At 36.6% G+C, this 23,132-nt stretch overlaps 1 protein-coding gene across 2 annotated transcripts in view; it reads left to right on the top strand.

Annotated features, from left to right (window-relative positions):
* LOC132130044 (potassium/sodium hyperpolarization-activated cyclic nucleotide-gated channel 1-like) overlaps positions 1-23,132 on the top strand; it is a 98,693-nt gene that overhangs the window by 34,266 nt on the left and 41,295 nt on the right. For both annotated transcript variants that reach the window (XM_059541642.1, XM_059541643.1), the window contains exon 3: positions 13,044-13,205. In XM_059541642.1, coding sequence (XP_059397625.1) covers positions 13,044-13,205 — 162 coding nt within the window. The remainder of the gene's footprint in view (positions 1-13,043; positions 13,206-23,132) is intronic.

Below are 23,132 nucleotides of genomic sequence, written 5' to 3'. Positions count from 1 at the left end.
CGAGCTGTGACATGCAGGGAGGATGTGCCACTTAGGGCACTTAAAATGGAGAGATCAGGCAGCAAAAAACCTAACTCGTTTCTTTTCCACATCACCACTCATTCCAGACCACAACCCCAGACCCACGGCACACGATTTTTTTATGCCTCTCTTGAGAGCCCGTGTTCCTCTGCAGTACTGAAACAAACCAGTTGGTTGGTTGCTATGGTGTTCTGGTTGCTAGGGCATTGCTTCATAGGGTCTTGGTTTTCTAGGTGGTCCTGGCACATTACTATATGCTAAGGAGTTCAGGGTGGATGTAAGGGTAGTGCTATATGGTTGCTAGGTTATTCTGTTGGTTACATTGTTCGCTGCTGGAACATAGCTATGCAGTTGCTCGGGTGGTCCAAGTGGTTGCTATGGTGTTCTGGTAGCTAGAGCATCACATTGTTTCTTGTGTGTTCTGGATGGTGTTTACGGGATTACTCTGCAGTTGCTAGGGAGTGGCTGCTAGGGGTTAGGGTTAGGGTGGCTGCTAGGGGATTGCTGTGTTGTTGCTAGGTTGGTCTATGTGGTTGCTAAGGCATTGCTACATGTTTTCTTATGTGTTACTGGTGGTTCAAATGCATTAACATGCAGTTGCTAGGATGGTTCAGAATGGATGTTAAGGCATTGTTATAAAGTTGCTAGGTTATACCGGTTGGTTACATTGCTAGAGCATAGCTATGCAGTTACTTGGGTGTTACTTAAGTTATTGCTATGGCCCTTAGGATGGTTGCTAAGGCATTGCTACATGGTTTTGTCAGTGGTTCAAGTTCATTACAGTTGCCTGGGAATTCATCCAGTTGCCTGGGAATTCAAGGGGGTTGCTAAGGCATTGCTATGCTGTTGCTACGGTATTCTCGGTGGTTGCTATGCTATTATGGTAGCTAGGGCATTGCATAGTTTATTAAGTGTTACGGGTGGTTTTAGTCCATTACTATGCAATGGCTAGGGTGTTACTAATAATGATTTCCAAGAAATGATATATAATATAAAATAATAAAACTTACAGAAGATCTTTTCCCAAAGGCTATAAATCACCACCAACATGCTTAGTGGCTTACTGGACAACCCACTAATGGATAGAAGATTAAAGAATGATGTCTGCCCATGTGATTTACTCTCATTAGAGTTGAAAAGGATAAAGATATTTTGTCCAATTCCAAGTAACAAACATCAGAATGTCACAGCAGTGAGAAGACAAGCTGAAATGCTCAACAGATGGACAGACACATGAGGGAACAGGTTTGTTGTTTGTCCCTCCATTTCTCCTGAACGTGGAAGCCAGATTATGGTTAAATGCAATGTTTACAAGTAGGCTTTCTAAATATCCCAAATCTTATCAAAGAGAATAAATCGCTCTGGCCTCTTCCCCTCACACACAACTGATACATTAGAATTCAGCAGGATGTCCCAGATTTCAGTTCACGGAATCGTGATGTGCTGACAACCCCAGAACTTTCGCAGACATTTTCTGTGTATCTGAATAAAGAAAATGCATTTATTCTGTTGGTGAAGACGCTGCCGCAAGATGACCTTTGGATCAGCTGCCTTCTCTCTTCACAAAGCTTTTGAACCTCAGTAATCGAAGTGTCAGATGTTTTTGTGCTCTGAGGTAAAACATAACCGACAGGGTTGAGTTGCCAAATTCTCTACACATGCACACACATTCAGCAGGGACCAAAGGAATGTTTTTATTGATCGTTACCTTAGCTTGAATTAATAATGTCTCTAGTCACTTAATAACATCAGGGACTCATCAGAGAGAACTGCCTCTATTAGGTCACACAGTTTTGACAGTTATAAGACATTTCTACTAGGACTGAGTTAAGTAAACTGTTCAGTTTGTTTTTATTCATTCCCTGTGTATGTTAATGCTTAATAAATTGAATTAGTATTCCCCGAAATTGACAGTTCAGCTAAAAATAAGTGCAAATTATGCATAATTTACTCACCTTAATATTATTCCACAGCGTATGATTTTCCTTTTTCTGTGGAGTACACAAAGGATATTAAAATATGCACTATTTTGACAAAATACATTTTAAAAAGAGTAAAGAAAAAAAACCGTAAAAACTAAAATCAATAGCTTTAAATACATCAAGTGCATTTAGCGTTATTTCAATGTCATTGGGATACTATTATGATACTATTATGTTTTTTTGTTTAGATTTTTTAAATATTTTCACTTACATTTCTATTAATTGTTGTTCTTTCAATTTCTTTGAGTTTTTTATTTGAGTTAAAAAAAATTTAATTAACAAAAATATTTTTCAATTAATTTTAATTTAGTTTTTAGTGTACTATAATAAGCCTGCATCAAAATATTACAATGTACTGTTTATGAAAAATAGCTATTCATAAAATAAATTGCTAAACATTACATAACAGTCAACATAGCATTTTGAAATTATAAATTATATGCAATATTAATCTATAAATAGAGGAAATGAGTACGCACAGTTAAATATATATATACAAAACCAGCTGATACATTACATGAAAGCAAAATATTGTCCATTCCTACAGTTTAATTGTATTCATGCTCAATATTTTCTGCTGTCTTACTGTTCTCTTATTCTGTTCATCTCACATTTGAATTTATACTTTTATCACTATTCTCCTTCCCTCCAATAAATTATCATCTTTTTTCCACATATATTTCACTAAAGCATGCCACCCATCGGCCCTCCTCTCTCTTAGACTGTCAGGACAGTGTGAGTGGGACGTGAAAGTGTGAAATGACTCTGTAATGGGCTGAATCAGATGGTTTAATGACAGCCGGTAAGGCTGCACTCAAGTTCCGGCCCATTCTCTGTCACCCCATGGGGGTCCAGTTTACAGGCCCTCACTGAGCACAGACAGGCTGATGTCATTTCCATGTGGCTGTTTGCCAGACACACTGTAAAATGCCCTCTTCCTCTGGAACAGTGTAAACCCCTCAAAGCAAACGCAGTGAGTCACATTTCCTCTTCTGTGCAAAGCCCTTCCACTTCATTTAGCTTGTAAGGGTGTGTAAAGATTCTTAAACAAGATGCCGCTTAGCCTGAAATCGGTAAGGAAAACAAGGCTGCATAATGCTGAATACATCAACATAATGTTATACCACTAATACAGCTCTGTGTCTTTATTTCAAGATTCCGGTTGCCTAATTAAATACTAGCATTAATACAAATACATATGATCAGTTTCAGCATATTCCTGAAGAATCATGTGACACTGAAGACTCGAGTAATGATGCTGAGATTTCGGCTTTGCATCACAGAAATAAATTAAATAAAAAAAAATGTTCAAATAGAAAATAGTTTTTTTTATTGTATTAATATTATGATAATAATATTTCACAGTAGTACACAGTAAACAGTGGTATTTTTGATTAAAAAAATGCAGACTTGGTGAGCATGTAATATTTCTTTAAAAACATAAAAAAGATAATTATTATAAAGTTTTTACACGTAGTGATATAAATAATATATAAATATAATATATAATAATATGTTAATGATATATTAGTGCTGTAAATCTATTAAATAAATGTTGAACTATAAATCCAATTATTGGCATATTAATAGTCTCAAAAAAAGCCCTATATATATATATATATAATTTAAAAATAAATAAAATTATCTGACAATATTCTCTTTCTTTGTCATTGTAATGAGTTCAATTGTGGATTTTTAATCCCAGCAAATTAGTCCATGTTAATCCTTGATAACCTTTATTAGAGGTTATGCACATACCTGTACACAATGTGAAATTAGAGTGACAGAAGCCATGTCAGCATGCAGTGCTGGATTAGATGCACATAATAAATGTTCAAAATGTTCAAAACTATGCATGTCTCTGACAGAGCTGTTATAATGATAAAGCTAATTCTGTTAGCATACTGTGAACCCCACACAGGAACTGACTAATACACTCTTTAATGAGGATTAGAGATTCACATACGCAAATCTGATTGATACAATCTGAATGTCTCTTTATCTTTAACATCCACAAATCTCTCTCTCTATCTCTCCATATCCTGTGATTTTTATATTGCAAACCAGGCTCAATGGAAAAAACATGCCTGTGTTGACATTTATGCAAAATGATACACCTATATGTTGTTAGGTTCAATCTGTGTATGTGTGTTCATGTTGAGAGAAAGTGAGTCTATTTGAATTTTGTGTCAGTGTATTTGAGGTTAGCACTGCACTCTTCTGACTATGTGCAATACAACAGGTTTGTGAGTATAGAGTGCATACTTTACACACAAGTATCCAAATAAACAAAGTCAACATTAACACTGACTATATACAAGTCAACATTATAAAATTAACTCATGACAGTAGCTGACCATAGAAGAAGAATGTTTACATTGATTGCTACAATGGCGCCCCTTGTGGCAATCATAATAATGCAATGCATACTTGCACTATATTACTGTATGACACATTTTAACGTTTAGTTAAAAATGATCACTGACCTTGCTAAAGTGTATTTAAATGAAGTCAATTTTTATTCAGATTTGGTACTTTGAAATTGTTCATTTTGTACTCTGGACATGAAAAGGATAGCTTTAACTAGTTTTTCTCAGCAAGATTTTCTTCAAAATTTTGCTCCACTATAACAGTAGCTGACCATAGAAAAATAATGTTTATACTAATTATGATTATAGTGCCCCTTGTGGCAATACTAATAATGCAATGCATACTTGCCCTATATTATGACACATTTTAAAACAAAGTTGACATTTCCATTGGCCATCGTAAATGAAAATGATCTTGTCTCGATGCATTCTGGGAATGCAACCTCATAGACAGGGTTTATGTATCTCAGTCAAACTGCTCCTATTACAAAAACATAAAAAAACATGTTAAATTGTTGTTACAGACCATTTTACTTAGAAAGTGTAATTTTTTTGTACTCTAGATGTGCATCTATGTGAGTGGGATTCTTTATGTTAGTACAGATACAGTCTGTGTTTTAGCGGTGTGTAAGTGTACTTAGCATGCATGCATGTGAGATAGTGCTGGAATGGTGATGGGTCAAGGCGCTGTGAAACATCAGGCCTAATTTTAGCCCTGGTGCACTGTACACTGCTATAGTATCTCTCACACCGGCAGATTAATAGAGTTACAGAAGCCTCTACTGTATCACTGCTGTTGCCCGAGCCATTCCCATAGACAGTGGTGGGTGGAGAGAAAGAAAGAATGTGGAGATACAGAAGGAGGTCGAGAAGAGGAATAGAGAGGAAAACAAGAGAAAGTATTGAGTTTGAGCAGTCTCCTGCAGAGTTAATTAGGTTTACATAGGAATGAATGAGAGATTGCGATGGTCAGCAAGATTTTCAGTAAAATGTGCAAACCAGGCTCTTTTGGAAAACAGGATATCATGGTGCTTCTTGCATGTTTTGTGACACTTTCAGAGTTCAATTGAGTTCAGTTTGATGTTCAATTTACATTGATATGTCGTTGTTACCTTGCAAAGCCATTTTATATGCTTTTTCTGTATATAAATTGTTAAATTACACAGTAACCAGATTAAACATTGCACAAATGGCAATTCAAAATGCAACACTTATCACAGTTACTGAATTAGAGAGAGAGAAAAAAAACTAATCTGAAAGCAATTACAAATGAAATGATCAGTGTAAGTGAACACAAATGTTCCTAATGCTTCTACAACACATTCGCTATGTACCGTTAGTTAAATGACGATACATTATTAACATTAATTTATCATGGAGCGAATGTAGATGTTCCTGCTGCTGTTCTAGATTAATCCACAGCATGAACCTCTCAAATTTATTATTATTAAGTGACACAAAAACAGTGTTTTACCGTATTTTTGGATAATTTACTTATAGTAAGCAGGGCTGGACTGGGACAAAAAATCGGCCCGGGCATTTTTGCCCAGACTGGCCCACTATATGATCATAAACACCACCCATCTTTGCACGCCCTTAATTATATGCATACCAACTCCTATTCATTAAAACCACTAATGCCATGTAATGAGTGAGTATAGGACTGAGTGAGAGTAAACAGATGAAATAAGTCAAAATTTTATATTTATTAATACAGTTGAACTATACCGCACAGCGGTGAATCCTAAAACAAGCTATAAGCGGCTCTGGCATAGCAATACCAGTGTTTCTTACAGGATTCTTGTTAAAACTATGGTGGTGTGTCCTCTTACCTTCTAGGGGGGTTCGGGGGTATGCCCCCCGTGAGAAAATTTTGTGCATTTTAATGTTAAATTCATTAATCTGGTGCACTTTGAGAGTTCAAAATTAAAAGCTCCAACCCATATTCAGTGTGCAAATTAAACAAAGAAAAATTCAAACCTCTTTTAGTTACAGTGTCTATTTACATTACACCTATACATAATAATAGTTATAATATTAATCCAATGACAGTAATAGCCATATTTTGTAAAACAAATGCACAAAAAAATAAAGAAAAATTTTCTTAATTAGTTGTACCAATTTCTATACTTGAAAGAGATAAGCACATGATCTTTTATTTTGACGCAAACTGCATCAAGCTTTTATTTTGGCGGAAAACATGGTTTACAGATGCCTCTTATTAAATTTCTAGTGAATTGCGGTAATCGTCAACTATGCAGATGTGGAAATAATCTACACTCATGACATGGCCTAAGTGTTTTGAAAGTAGTTATGCTTACCGCAGGCTCTACACTTTCTCATCTCTCTCCTGATCCTCCGTCCTCACTATCATCATCTGCCACAGGAGCTGATGAAGGTCAGAAAACATATATTTTGACACAGTTTACAGTGTCTGCTTTAAGGGCCTGGTTCTATTTTTTTCACGCTATTTATCTGCACATTCCTTGCGTTTCTTCTCCATCTTTTTTTACAGATACACACTGACACTGCTGCTGCTCGCTCACTCGTTTAAAGTTGTGATTGGGCCAGCCCAGTGTCAATCAAGAAAAGAGCCAATGGGCCGCTGATCTACGTGTTTCATGGGCTGGTCTTTCAGAAAAAAAAACTAACACTCACTTTGACCAATGCATTACACCGGCACAAACCCAGCGCCGCCAATTAAGCAAAACAAAACACAACGAATGGGCCGCCGATGTACAAATTTTATGGGCCGTTTAAAAAAAAAAAAAAGTATGAGTATGAGTTATCGGCCCAAAAAGCACGTCGGCCCACCGGGCAAATGCCCGGTATGCCCAATGGCCAGTCCAGCCATGATAGTAAGTATGAGTGCATCTGGCATTAGTTCCCTATATGTTTTTTTTCTTTTGCTCTACAAATGGTAAGTACATACATTACATATGTTGGATGTCCTTGGGATGCACGGCTCTCATAAGCCTGATCATATTTCCCATGAGGCACTTGGGTACAATGGAACACAACTTACAAACCCACTGAGGTTTATAAATTTATGCATTTAGCAGACGCTTTTATCCAAAGCGACTTACAGTGTATTCAGGCTATCAATTTTTACTTATCATGTGTTCCCGGGGAATCGAACCCCCAACCTTGTGCTTGATAGCGCAATGCTCTACCAACTGAGCTACAGGAACACTAAAAAAATTACCAATACCAATCGGGAAGGAAGGCAAGTGATACACAATCAAATCACTAACTAGAGGAATCTGCCTCTAAACCCCGCAGAGCGGAGATCAGAAAGATAAACAAACTAGTTTGAGATGGAGAGAGAGTTGGAAAACAATTGAAAGTAGGAAGTATAGAGCGCCCGAGGCTTTCTCTGGCATTCACAATCTTTCCGCTTGACTCAGCTTTCTATTGCCTAATTATTAGCATTATAAACTATTTTCCTATTTTATGCCTATTCCTCCTACTCAGTTTGGTTTGTTCATCTGCTCCTCTACAGTTTATCACCAAGCTCTTTTGAAACATTTTACTCACATTTTACATTTATAATTATATGAGTAAATACAAAGCTATTTAAACTAGAAAATGGTGTCATCAGGAGGCATGTGGCCTAAATAAGGAGTTTTCAAACTGTGTTTTCAAACCCTGGTTCAAAAAACAACTCAATATGTGATAATTCTGTATTCTTTCTTTTAATATTTGTAAGGAAATAATCACTATTTCTATTGTTCATACTTAGGTAGGGATTTAAACACCACTCAGAATAATACCCCAAATAATGCAATTTGTTGAGGAGACAAAACTAACACCTTTCTAAATGATCAGATGTATGATTTTCCCCGTTGGACACCAATGCAGAATGTTTCGTGCTGTGTCTGGTAGAGGTTATCTGACGCTGGTTGTCTGATTTTTTAAGTGCTGTGTGCCCTTCCACCAGTAACCTTGAGCATCAATTGAGTGTTGTTGATTAGCATACCCATAGTGCTTCACGTCTATGCAATGACGTTGTATGTTCAAAGTTCAAAGACCTGAAGGAAAACATGTAACACATATTATCTATATGAAAACTACTAAATAATGTCTTCAAGCTATTATTTGATTATTCTGTATGGTGAAATCGCTAATACAATTTAGCTAACTCTTTTATCCAGTGTGTTTTATCCTCGTCGTCACAGTTGTAAACACGGTGGCTTTCTTCTTTCGTGAGACACTTCTGTCTCCCAAGCTGGAATTTGCTTTCCAAAATGTGTCAGAAAGCTAACAAGTATGGATTGTATCACCAGGCCCGCAACAAAGGAGCGCTACTACCAAAAGTAACATAAACAGCCTCCTTCTACAGACAGTTTTCTATTTCAGGTAAGATAATGGCATGACAGAGCAATAATTTGATAAGCTTGCAGAGAAAGTTAAAGTTAGCTACAGTACATTGTCAACATGGCTGTAGCTAGCTACCTGAATAACAACACTTTTGCTTCTCTATTTTGCAACTCTATCCCACCTTTGAGTATTGACAATACAAGAGTTGTTTAAGAAGACACTTGCAATGCATTGGCTAAACATCAGTGTCTGTTTTGCATACTTGTTTAAGGCATGTTTAGTTACCCATAAACCTAGTCAGAGAAACCTTAGTGTCTAGGGCCTGGTTTTACAGACAGGGCTTAGACTAAGTCATGATAAGGCCACAGTTCAATTAGGACATTTAAGTAATTTTTCATAAACATGTCTTAGAAAACACATTACGGGTGTGCATCTTGAGACAAAACAAAGGCACTGATATATTTTAAGACCAGTCAGTGCAAGTTTCTTTCAGTTGACACAGCTCAGACTTACATTTTAGTCTGGGACTAGGCTTAAGCCTGGGGTAGGTCTGTCTGTGGATATTGACTTCAGATTGGATCAGTTTATTCAGATTGGATTGGTCTTTAACCTGTCAGCACTTTCTGATATTGTTTGAAAGTCCCATGAGGTGTATTTACAAGACTAGGAAAACCATTATCGATAAAATGCTACTCATGATACAGCCATAACCTTAGACTAATTTGAAGGTTTAATGTATTATGACAATATTCTAAGTGACTGTTACAGCTTCAAAAAAGGTGTTGCAGGATTTGTTCAGAAGCCAAATTCTGTGTAACCCCCCCCCCTCCCAAAACTAAAAGGTGAGAGGTGAAAGGCCATTGGTAAATAAAGAGATAGCCACACCCCAAACTCATGTCACTGGCTGAGACACTGTTGCTATGCTGAGCTGGACAGCAATGCTTAAAGCAATGTTTTGAATTCAACTCCAAGCTGGAATGTTTATACTTTTTAAAGGAATCAACCTACAAATGGGATGAATAATAATAAAAAAAAAACATTATATATATATTTATATTTATATTTATATATGTTTGTCTGATACTATAAGTCGCACCTGAGAATAAGTCGCATCAGTCCAAAAATACGTCATGATGAGGAAAAAAACAAATATAAGTCGCAACGGACTATAAATTGCATTTATTTAGAACCAAGAGAAAACATTACCGTCTACAGCCACGAGAGGGCGCTCTGTGCTGATTAGTGGTAGACTACAGGAGCACTGAGCAGCATAGAGCGCCCTCTCGCGGCTGTAGACGGTAATGTTTTCTCTTGGTTCATGTCTCTTAGTTCATTTCTCTTGGTTCACGTCAAATTAATTTTGATTAAGTCGCACCTGACTATAAGTCGCAGGACCAGCCAAACTATGAAAAAAAGTGCGACTTATAGTCCGGAAAATACGGTATGTCACATAAAACAACAGGAAATGATGTAGAGCAGGATTTTCCCTACCCAAACGACCTTACTTACTAGACAAGAAATGGAGATGGATAAAGTTATATTTTGATTGAACTATTCAGTAAGTGACATTTAAGAAACTAAATAGGGTCCATTTTAATGTTGTATGATTTACATAGATTTAAAACATATGTTCTGATTACAGCAAAATGCATCTGTGACGGAAGAAATTAAACAGCCTTAGTATTTCATATGAAATAAGAAAAGCTTCTTTGTCGCATTACAAGTGTCAAAATCTGAGAGAAATATGCAGAGACAGTTTTGCAGTCTGTTCTGTTAGCTCACAATGATGCCTTGGCTTCTTTGCAGTAACTCAAAAATAGTGTGGTACTACAAAAGGTCCCCTCATCTCACTGTGGGTTTTGTGGAGCATTAAATGAACTTAACCCATCACCACAGCGTTCAGGCCCATACCATAGCGGCCATTAAAATGGCATCAAATTCACACCTTAGTAATTTTCCTCCATATGTGGAGTGCAAGTGCAATCCCATCAACTTAAAAAAAGATAACACTTACCTTCAGCTTCAAATCCTACTTTAATTTGGCTGGGGAAATATCCACCACAATTCTAGGTTTATCATGCAAATCCAGTGACCACTGGAGCTGGAAAAAAACATTAGTAGAGATCTTTTTTGGGGGCGGGGGTAAGTATGGTAAGTATTGAATTTCTCTGGCCAGGGCTGTAAAATTAAATAACTGGTCCGGATAGAAAAGAAAATGAGTGATGTGTGGAGTTAATGGGCTTTTCATGCAAATGAGGGATGGCTGAATGAGTGAGGGTGCCCGTGGAGGCGTTCAGGAGAGAACATCGGCTTTGTTCGGAGCCAGTGCCGTTGAAACCTTTTATCCCGTACCGTTCGCTAACGATGGACGAGGTAACTGCGCTATAACATGAGCTTGTCTGATAAACCCAATGGATTCTGTCTCTTCATTCATGTTGAATGAAACTGACCAATTTCAGTCTGAGTTTCAGTCTGAATTGCAATGTTGGAATATATCATAGCAGTGATGTACTGTAGCATGGTCTTAAAAAAGTCAATACGAGATCAAATTCAACTTAGGCTTATTGGGAAAAACATGCCTCTGTCGACATTTTTGCAAAACTCAAAAAGTGTACATATTCATTTCATTTCAACTCACTGTACTTTCCAGCTGGAATTAACACTACTGGCAGTAAAACACCAACAACATTTCACACAAATTATGTTTTCGGGGCAGATTATCTATTCATAAAGACTTATTTTCATGCAGTTCCTTGCACAATTTTTTGTTATGTTATGTTCTTTTTGCATCTTTTTTGCATTAGTTGCATTATTTGTAAACTAATACATTTGTTTTATGTTTTCCAGCTCTAACCAGCTCTAAATCTTGTTTTTCTGGTGTAGTAAAATCATTCTGTAGCTCACCTGGTAGCTCTTCATTACACTAGCAATACAAAGTGAGGGAATCACACGTCCTAATAAAAGACTTCTAGAGATGAGCTAAAATGGCATGGTTCCTTAAGCGAATGTATTTTTAGCTCACATTTCCTTTCTTTAATACTATAAGTTAGGTTTAGGGTAGTTGGTATGTTATTTTCAAATAGAATATAGCATACACGTTTAATTTCTGAGCTGCCGCGATACATACAACAACCAAAGCAATACAATGTCACCTGATTTGTATTTAATGTTTCAGAAAAAAACTAACCAGAGCATCACTCATTGGACATTTCACATCATTTAGCAAAAATGTCGCCACATGCATGAGCCTGGGTTGATTAAAATCGCTCCTTAGTGCTTGTTTAATATACATCACTGGTCTTTTGTGTTCATCAGTGCATACCTGTCATATACAGTGGAGACCACTTTTACAATTAATTCAAGTCCCAATGGATAAAATCAAGTCCTGCCATACATTTTTACCCATTGAAAATTCTGTTTCACCAAGCAGTGAGTCACACTGTGAGAGTAAAATGCAATGATGTTGTTGTAAATAGTCTGAGAAGTTGTGTATTAGTCTAAATGTAAAAATATATAACAACTATAGTCTCTTTCATTTGACTACACTGAATAAACAGCAAAACAAAAAGAAAAAATGTCTATCTTTCGCACACACACACTTCTTCTAACCCCTTATCCATTTCTCTGCATTATTTCACTCCATTTAAAATTGCCACCCGCTTCCGTCTTGCCAAGCCTGAATTGATTTTTTAGGAATTCAAAGCCTTTCACCCCTCTGAGTCTCTGTTGTGCCAGCGCATAATGTAGTTTGCATATGACTAATCATCTGTCGTGTTTATATGTAATCTCATATCATTTCAGGCTATGTCCCCTGTTTTGTATCTCCCTCTCTTCTTTCCTCTCTCATTTCTTTGCTCCTGACAGTATTGCTATTGTGAAACAAACCAAAACTACCTTTGCTCAAAACACATGCAAATATCCCAGACACTCGCTAAGACAGACGAGGACTCGTGCAATCGTAAGACTACCTAATGTTTCACGTAAGAGCCTGTGGGCGGCATTCTCAATGAAACCTCTAACACAGTGTTTCTCAACGGGTGGGTCGTGACCAAAACAAGTAACAGGTCTGCTCTGACAATGCCAAATGCAAATTATGAAAAACAACTTACCATAAAATTGTGCATATTTAGGATAGCACAATATGTATTTTAAAAGGGAGAAGAATATCTTATTTGATGTCAAAGGTGCATGCTTAAAAATAAAGGTTCCAAAATGGGTTTATTTCAGTGATGCCATTGAAGAACCATTTTTGGGTGGCAAGCATATTTTGTAGGGGAGAGACACGCTCCTGTCCTTTTAAATATTCATTAATGAAACCTCTGACCTTTTTCTCCTTGTGTTCCTCCTTCAGATTTTTCATATGACATATGACCTGGCGAGTGCAGTGGTAAGAATCTTTAACCTGATTGGCATGATGTTGTTGCTGTGTCACTGGGATGGATGCCTGCAGTTTCTGGTGCCTCTCCTGCAAGACTTCCCTCCTGATTGCTGGGTGTCACTAAATGGTATGGTTGTAAGTACACAAAACTTTTCATTACTCCTCCAGAAATATTTTCAGATTTGATTTTGAACTACACACTGGATCAGGTCAAAATGACCATTTGATCAGTGGGCAAGAAAATGATTTAGTGAAAATGTTCTCTAAATGTTTAACTGTTCTTCATTAAGAAACATATTAAGTATGACAGTAAATATACGCTGTGTCAGTATTACCGTGATTACGAAATGACAACTCAGATCATACTCTGAATAGTTCACATCACGGGACTCAGAAATGAATCGTTTCTATGGCAACTCTTATGGATCCAGGAGTGGCTTTGTTGGTTATAAGAGCAAAATACTTAGTCAATACATAAATTCACCTCTTGCAAAATACAGAAGAACAAAGAAAGCACCTGCTAACACTTGTAATAATAAAATGGCATATCAAACTGAAGTATGAGTAGAGGTCATTAACTAACTAGTCTTCGCTGTTTGTCTGACTGTCTGAAACTGCATACAAAACTGGAAAACACTTGTGAAAATCGTAAGCTCCAATCTCTGCAACGCAGCTTCTAAAGGACAGGGATGTTTTTTATCATTTTGCTAGGAACCTAAATCATGTCCTAACATGTTGAAATTATGAGTGATTGTGAAGAAAATCTTAGCATTAAATTTGTTTGCCAGTTTATTTATTTATTTGTTGAGGCAATTAGTAACAAATGAACTAGATATTTCAGAGACAAAATTGTATATACTACGTAATTTTTTTTTCATTAATTTTAACAAAAAAAGTTTCAAATAAATTATATTCATTTAGAATAGATTGTAGATTTTAAAAAAGATTTTCTATTTATCAAACAGTCCTATAAATAACAATAATACGTTTCTAGAATTATATCTGAAGAATCACGTGACACTGAAGTCTTGAGTAAATAATTTCATTTTTTTTAAACATTAAAATAGAAAAATGTTCTTTTAAATTGTAATAATATTTTAAAATATTACAGTTTTTTTCCTGTATTTTGATCAAATAAAAGCAGCCTTGATGTGCATTAAAAAAAACATTCCTTTAAAAGCACGAAGCAAAATATAGCCTTGGTGTGTAAAAAAAAACCTATTCTGAATTCTAGGTAAGCACACAAAAAAGGGTTGATTGCTGTATATGCTGACAAGATATATGGAATGATATTTCGGACAATATTCAAAAGGAATTGCAACTTTATTGTAATTACCTTTTCAATTTGTGGATGCATATATTGAGACACCATCCAATTGCAATTGCAAATAACACATTTGCGTTTCCATTTTTTTTTCCAGGTATGAAAGATGTCTGCCAAATTTTAACCCTTTGAAGTCGATTAACGCGGATACGCGTTTTGAGTCATTTTCTCCTGATAACCCAGAAAAGAACTAATGACAAACATGTCATTAAAATGAACTGTAACTCCGTGAATACTCAACGAAGAGACATCAGAGAGATATCTATAGAAAGCTTGACATGTCTACTTTTAAACTAAACAAGTGCCGCCGAAAACAGATTTTCTGTGATAAAGTAATCCATATGAAAACAACGCGATGTTTTTTTTTCATGTCTCCCTTCATTATATCTAATGTGACCACGCCCCTGTGCTGAACGCGCTATTCAGATTCAAACTGAAGCGCGCGGCTTGAATACGCCCATAACAGAAGAAAAAGCAGCGAGACTGTTCTTCAAGTTTTTATTTTACTGTTTGCTTCGCGATGAGAGGAATAAGACATAATTCACCCCAAAAAGATGTGATGTGGTTGAGGATTTGAGAAATGGATTTCCTCAGAAAAAAAAGAATGAAGCACTTTATTCAGCAGAGATCATAAACATGAGTAAGTCTCTTTTTATTTATTTAGATACTTGTACTAGTTTTCACATAACGTGTAAACATTTTACTAGTTAGACTTTTTTCCAAAGACTTTTTCCAAACTATAATTCCTGACTAAATATATAATCAAGTGAAACATTATGAAGTTTCAATATCAATATACAATACTATACCATTCAAAAGCTTGATGTAAATAATATAAATGTAACAAATAAATAACTGTAGGCTAACAAATGTAAAAACAATGCTGTTCTTTCAATTTATTCCCCCTAAAAAACCTAAAAAATATTCTCAGCTCTTTTCAACATTAATAATAATAATATTATTCATATTATTCATTATGCAGCTCATTATGCAGGCCTTTGTCTTCTCATGTGTAAATCACAATGAAATTCATGATAGTTGACGCCTACTCACATATGACTTTTACCAACAAAAAGTGTCTTAGAAAATGTAAATCAATATATTGTTTTCTGTAAGTGAGTAAACAAGATGATTTTCACATAATTTAGAAAGAAAAATTCTAGGCTACAAGCTCCAGTTCTCAAAAATCCCGGGAACCAATGTTCTCTATGTGTTTTTTTTTTTGCCTTTTTCAAGTGTTTTAACATTTTTAGTTTTTCACTAACCACGCATAATATTTTTTTTCTCAAAAACACAATCATGTACATACATGCATTTTACATATTATTATAGCCCAGTTTGTGCTGTTTACAGTGAGATTAGACTTTACCCATTCAGATATTGATAAGAAACTGAAAAAAGCACAAATGTCAGGGCATGACAAAACTTCTCCAGGCCCCAAAAATACCCTTAGACTCCAGAGGGTTAAATGGAAACACAAAGTCCATTTCCAATTGCATTTCCAATGTATTACAAGTTATGACTCTGTCATTTTGGAATAGCAATAGATAAATCACCAATTGCTATTTCAGTTTCTCCACATCCTGCTCCAACCCTCACAATATTCAAGTGGAATCTCAATCCCCTTTGCACTTGCATTTCCAGTGCCTAAAAGAGTCAGCTGTCAGTCAGTCTTGAGGGTGGGGTTTATTGACATAGTCGGAAAGTATGCCACACCCTCTACTGGTGGAAAACCAAGAACAGTCCACAAATTGAAAATGCAATTGCACATACAATTTGCAATTCCTTTTGAATATTGTCCAGAATATCATTCCATACAGACAGTCTGTTTCTGTCTAAGTTGTCAGTTTTTGGCCAGAATAAGCTGCAGTGTGCAATCCAAAAGCTGTTCATTGTCAATAGCCATTTTTTGTTGAATTCACTGTAGGTTTGGTGGTTTTTACATGACATCACAACAGACATGTGGGAAAATTAAGAGAATTTCAGACAAGTCAGAGTTTCAAACTTCAGTATGTTTGACAAAATCATGACACCTAAAACCATTTACACAACATGACTGCAGCAATAATCCAAACAGTTAGTCAGAATAATATAAAATCAAAAATCAAAATAAAAAGTAAATTAAACAGCAAGTATATGAATATTTGGACTTGCACGTCCCATTACTGTTACAATCCAAGAGTCACTAAGCAGAAGATTTTACAGTTGACCTTTATCAAACTAGAGCTGTTCAGCTAATCAGGACAGATGGCTCGCTGTAGTTTTTCACCGCGCATCATGTTGGTGCTAAATGGATGTTTAAATGCCAAAAAACATTTTCGAATGAGTTCAACTCACATTCCAGGTCAAACTGCAGCGCTGGTAAAAACATTAGGCTTTTTTAGTTCAAGGCCAACTCTTTTAGGAAGTCATATTTCTCTGATTTTCTGCTAACAAAAATGATGCATTCACTTTGAAAGCGTGCACAGCGATCAGCAGACGGCCTGTAATAGGCATGTGCAAATCTCTTTGCATATTCGTCTGAGCTTGACATCACATTGGATGTCTTGGGTGGTGGTGGTGGTGGGGTAATAAGGCTGTTTGCAGTTACGCAAGCATAACCCCTCAAGTGCTGTGGGGCTCAATCTACCTTTGAGCTGCTCTGTGATACTGCAGACCCCTTGGCTCTGGAGGGACTTACCGGGAATCAATGATAGTCATAATTTGAAATGTCCGAAACCTCTGGCTCTGTTGAATGTGACATTTCTGACAAATTAAAGTCGCTCTGTGATGAACGTTATGAAGCCTTAGCTGTGTCTGTTTTATCTCAGAAACATTTTTACATCATACACACTATTTGCCTCTTCATCTCAGATGAAATAAATGGAAAGTATGCATACAACAACATCCAAGAAAACAATGCTAAGCTTAGTCCTTTGTTATTGCTGTAATGCTTACAGGATGTGACGTAACTGCTCTCCAAAAATGTATTTTTCAAATTCTAAGCATTCAAATGCACTTAAAAAAACCACAATATCTATCTCACATCTTTTGAAAGCTAAAGAAGAGGTCAAACTCTTGTGGCGTTTCACTGCAGTTTGATGCGATTGGAAGTTGATATTGCCCCTTGTGGCTCTGATTAAAATTCTAGCCTCAAATTCCTTATTATTATTATTATTATTATTATTATTTTCCTTTTTAAACAGAGAATGAGAACTTATTGCAGTACATAAACAAACAGTACATTACAAAACCTAGTTAGCTTTTTAAAAGATCATATGAAAGCTATTTAAAAATCAGAATGTTCCAAATCAGTTAACAGTTTTAAAATGCTAGATGTTTTATCACTAATGCAACAAAAAGAAAAGCAAATAATGCACACTGAGAGTTTAATTGATTATCTTATTGCCACAGATGATGCTGGGAAACGTAATGTAAATTGGTATTGATAAGAAGCCACATTTACTCACCAGGCTGCATTTAATTAATCACAAATTTTGTTGAAAATGTAAATTATATTTTAAAAAGTATTTTATTTCTGTGATGCAAAGCTGAATTTACAGCATAATTACTCCAGTCTTCAGTGTCACATGATCCTTCAGAAATTCTAATATTTCTGATTTGATGCTCAAAAAGCTTTTCTTATTATGATCAATTTTCAATATTTTTTCAGGATTATTTTCTTTTGCAACAAATGTTAATATTTTTTTCTCTCTTTTGATCAGTTGATTACATCCTTGATTAATAAAAGTATTTAACAAAAAGAAATATCTTCCTTTTTTTAAACTTGGTTGTGTACAGTATAATGAATGTTATGTAATCACTATTTACAATTAAACATTCCAATTTCTATGTCACTAGTGTCAACAATTTAAAATACTGCTAATTTTTTAAGTATGATCATTCCGACTTAAAGGGTTAGTTCACCCAGATAGCAAATTTATGTAATTAATAACTTACCCTCATGTTGTTCCAAACCTGTAAGACCTCCGTTTATCTTTGGAACACAGTTTAAGATATTTTAGATTTAGTCCGAGAGCTCTCAGTCCCTCCATTGAAGCTGTGTGTATGGTATACTGTCCATGTCCAGAAAGGTAAGAAAAACATCATCAAAGTAGTCCATGTTACATCAGAGGGTTGGTTATAATTTTTTGAAGCATCGAAAATACATTTTGGTCCAAAAATAGCAAAAACGACGAGTTTATTCGGCATTGTCTTCTCTTCCGTGTCTGTTGTGAGAGAGAGTTCAAAACAAAGCAGCTGGATATCCGGTTCGCGAACGAATCATTCAGTTCACCGAATCGAACTGAATCGTTTTAAACGGTTCGCATCTCTAATACGCATTAATCCACAAATGACTTTGTTCAATGAGTTCAAACAAACCAATATCCCGGAGTAATGCATGCACTCAAACAGTACACTGACTGAACTGCTGTGAAGAGAGAACTGAAGATGAACACCGAGCCGAGCCAGATAGCGAACAATAGACTGACTCGTTTACGAGTGAAGAACCGGTTGCATCGGTTTTCGGATCACCAGTAGTTCTTTCGGACAGTTCGATTCAATAAACCTGTTGAAGAAAATGGTTCACCGGTTCTTTTGCGCTCGACGTATAATGGCGTCATTTGCGATGATTGCCCTTGATTCAAGCCTTCGGTTTACCTGCGCTCATAACACTAGCACAAAATCAGTTCAGAATCAATCACCAAAAGAATCAGTTCAGTTCAGACGCCCTGTGTGTTGGTCTGCTTCACGCTGAATCACACATGCGCAGTATCATCAGCTCCTCGGTTCTCGAATCGGACGCGTCTGACAGAAACGGTTCTAGGTTCTTGAGTCAATGTTTTGTTCGTTATCTGGCTCGGCTCGGTGTTCATCTTCAGTTCTCTCTTCACAGCAGTTCAGTCAGTGTACTGTTTGAGTACATGAATTACTCCGGGATATTGGTTTGTTTGAACTCAGAGGGAGTGTCAGCCACATTAAAAAAGTTAACAGCTTAAGTCATTTGTGGATTAATGCGTATTAGAAATGTGAACCATTTAAAACGATTCAGTTTGATTTGGTGAACTGAATGATTCGTTCGCGAACCGGATATCCAGACTGCTTTAATTTGAACTCTCTCTCACAGCAGACACGGAAGAGAAGACAATGCTGAATAAAGTCATAGTTTTTGCTATTTTTGGACCAAAATGTATTTTCGATGCTTCAAAAAATTCTAACTGACCCTCTGATGTCACATGGACTACTTTGATGATGTTTTTCTTATCTTTCTGGACATGGACAGTATACCGTACACACAGCTTCAATGGAGGGACTGAGAGCTCTCGGACTAAATCTAAAATATATTAAACTGTGTTCCAAAGATAAACTGAGGTCTTACGGGTTTGAAACAAAATGAGGGTAAGTTATTAATTACATAAATTTGCTATCTGGGTGAACTAACCCTTTAACTTAAAATTGTCTCTTGAAATGCCAGTCGCCTAAAAACCTGCACATCAACCATGACTACTGAATGCAGATCGCGCTTAATATCGTCAAACAGTCAATTGTGCTGTGGTTTATTCTCTTAAAATGAGCTTGTGTTATTGAGTCATCAATTCTGCAGGTGTTTTGATGTGATATTTCCTCAGCAAGGGGTTTCTAAACTGAAAGAGATATACCACCTCCTCCTTTCTGTAAATTATATCAAGACTGCATCATTATTTTCCATCTGTCTCATTCCCTTGGGCTTGGTTCAGACAATTGCCACAACCAGAAAATCATAACAGAAACAAACAGAAAATCAAAAGCCATGGAAAGTGTTTTGTTTTACTTTTCTGTACCATACACATGTTGATGTGGGAAGTCGTGGCCTAATGGTTAGAGAGTCGGACTCCCAATCGAAAGGTTGTGAGTTCGAGTCCCGGGCCGGCAGGAATTGTGGGTGGGGGGAGTGCATGTACAGTTCTCTCTCCACCCTCAATACCACGACTTAGGTGCCCTTGAGCAAGGCATCGAACCCCCAACTGCTCCCCGGGCGCCGCAGCATAAATGGCTGCCCACTGCTCCGGGTGTGTGCTCACAGTGTGTGTTCACTGCTCTGTGTGTGTGTGTGCATTTCGGATGGGTTAAATGCAGAGCACAAATTCTGAGTATGGGTCACCATACTTGGCTGAATGTCACTTCACTTTCACATCCATTTTTTTATGTACCTTCTTAGCCTAGGTACGTTTTGCTCCCACTGTCCTTCCTCTTTGTGTTCAAGCGTCTTTGTGTGACTTTGTATCAATGACCTCCCTGTTTACCTTTGCACTACTTTCTCCTCCCCCCAAAAAATCAATGCAGATGAAAAATGAGCAAGGATTCCTGGTGCTGTCTTTTCTCTGTGCAAGGATGGGGGTCCCAGAGGGAGGCGGTGGCCCTGCTGCTCAGTAATTCGGGGTTTAGGCGGGCGAAGTGAAGATGGCGATATAATACCCTGGCGGGGGAGTGCTAATTGGGACGATATAATACCCTGGCGGGGGAGTGCTAATTGAGACATTGAGTCTGAGCAGACACCAGGCGACACCGACTGTGTTACCGGCCAGGCTGTCGGGTTAACTTAGCCATCAGAGAGGTTAGCGTTTGGAGGAATGTCTGGGGATATCGAAATGCCTCCCACAGCAGGATCTAAACCAAGTGACTGTAACTTTAAAATCACAGTATAACTCATTATTTGAAAGAGATTTAGCACAGTATGGGCCACATTCCACACTTGTAGCTTCATTTTTTCCCCCTAAAGTACATGTATAATGTTAATTATCCCTACTGAGGCATTCTGAAATGGTATAGTATTATCAAATTCCAAGTCTGTGTTTTTTATTATTATTATTTTTTGTAAAACGACTGTCATAACTTAATATTTTTCAGCAAAAACAAAAATTGTATTAAAAATCGCACTATTTATGTACTATTAGGTATATTTGACACTTAAAAGTACTCCATAGTCAGGTCCAAAGTCACTGAAACACATAATGTGTAAAAAGTAGTGGTGGGCATAGATAAAAAAAAAATTATCTACCGTATTTTCTGGACTATAAGTCGTACTTTTTTTCATAGTTTGGCTGGTCCTGCGTCTTATAGTCAGGTGTGACTTATTTATCAAAATTAATTTGACATGAACCGAGAGAAATGAACCAAGAGAAATAAACCAAGAGTTCACATTACCGTCTCCAGTCGCCAGAGGGCGCTCTATGCTGCTCAGCAGAGATGGGACCAAGTCACACATGTGCAAGTCTCAAGTAAGTCTCAAGTCTTAACCTTCAAGTCTCAAGTAAGTCCCAAGTATTTTTTTCTTGGGCAAGTCAAGTCAAGTCACAAGCTATGTCAAGTCAAGTCCTGTAGTAAGTCAAGTCAAGTCCAAGTCAAGTTACCATATTATTGTAATTTTACCTGCAGAATCTGATCTTAATAAAGTTAAAAGACAAGATATAAGTAACTGTCAGTATATTAAAATAATTTGGATTTGCATTGTAAATATTCATGTTCAGTAAAATACATCATGGAATCAAACAAAATTGTAACTTCATAAAATTATTTATTTTTCACTTCTGCCAACAGTGTTTGAAATGTTTTACATTTTCAACATTGAGTCCATAAAACAAATAACATCTTAACATCCAATAGACTCCTCTCTGAACACCTCTCTCTCTCAAACACAGTTTACATACAACATTAAACTTTGTTACATTTCTCCTCTCTCTCTCTCTCTCTCTCTCTCTCTCTCTCTCTCTCACACACACACACACACACACACACACACACACTCTCTCTCTCTTTCTCTCTCTCTCTCTCTCTCTCTATTATACTTATATCCATAAGTCATTACCTCTATTACAAGGTATTGCACTTGCAAAATATAAGATTCGAGAGAGTCTTGTCTGCAAGCCGAGCACGATGTGGCCTATCCCACCATGGGGTAAGCTTGCGCAAAACAAAACACATCTTCAGCACAGCGACTCATTTGCACGTCTCTGATTGGCCAATGCGTTTAACAGACATCAACACTGCAAAAAAAAAGCAGTGCTCAGTGCTCCTGTAGTCTACACTGAAAACATAGAGCGCCCTCTCGTGGCTGTAGACGGTAATGTTTTCTCTTGGTGCTTGGTTCAAAATAAATGCGACTTATAGTCCAGTGCGACTTATATATGTTTTTTTTTTTTTTGATACTTTAATACGGTAGATTAATCTCACTGTGATCTTGAAATTAATCTAGATTAATCTAGATTAAAATGGCTCATTCGAATTCTGCCGGAGGCATTCAGAATATGTGTGTTACCCAAATAAAATTGACAAACAGTAAGTCTTTGAAAAGGGGTTTATCAAGCTAGGTGGTGCATTAGAAAAGGGGCTCATCTCCTGTTTCCAAAATGCATCACAAAGTGCTTGAAAAAGTGGGCCCTGTTTGAAATTGTTTAATTTGTATGTTCGTTTATTTTTGTTTATTTGTGCTATTTACACAATGTTTAAGTTTTTATCAAGTTTGTAGGTGTCAAGGTACATAAAACCAAATAATTAAATGTAAAATAGCACTGGAAAGTCTTCAATGTAAAAATGAAATATACAATCAAACCTACATTTATTCAGACACCTTCAACATTTCTCACATTATTACAGTTTTGCTATATATATCAAAAATTATATCTGGTGTCAGAATAATTTTTGGTTTGACTGTTAAAACTACAAAGTAATTCAGTCAACAGCAGTGAGTGATTTTTATTTTCATTTTCCTGGATTAACAT

The sequence above is a fragment of the Carassius carassius genome, chromosome 47 (assembly GCF_963082965.1).
Source record: "Carassius carassius chromosome 47, fCarCar2.1, whole genome shotgun sequence".
Lineage (NCBI taxonomy): Eukaryota > Metazoa > Chordata > Actinopteri > Cypriniformes > Cyprinidae > Carassius > Carassius carassius.
Note: the sequence above shows the minus strand (reverse complement) of the source record. Positions and strands in the feature narration are given on the sequence as shown.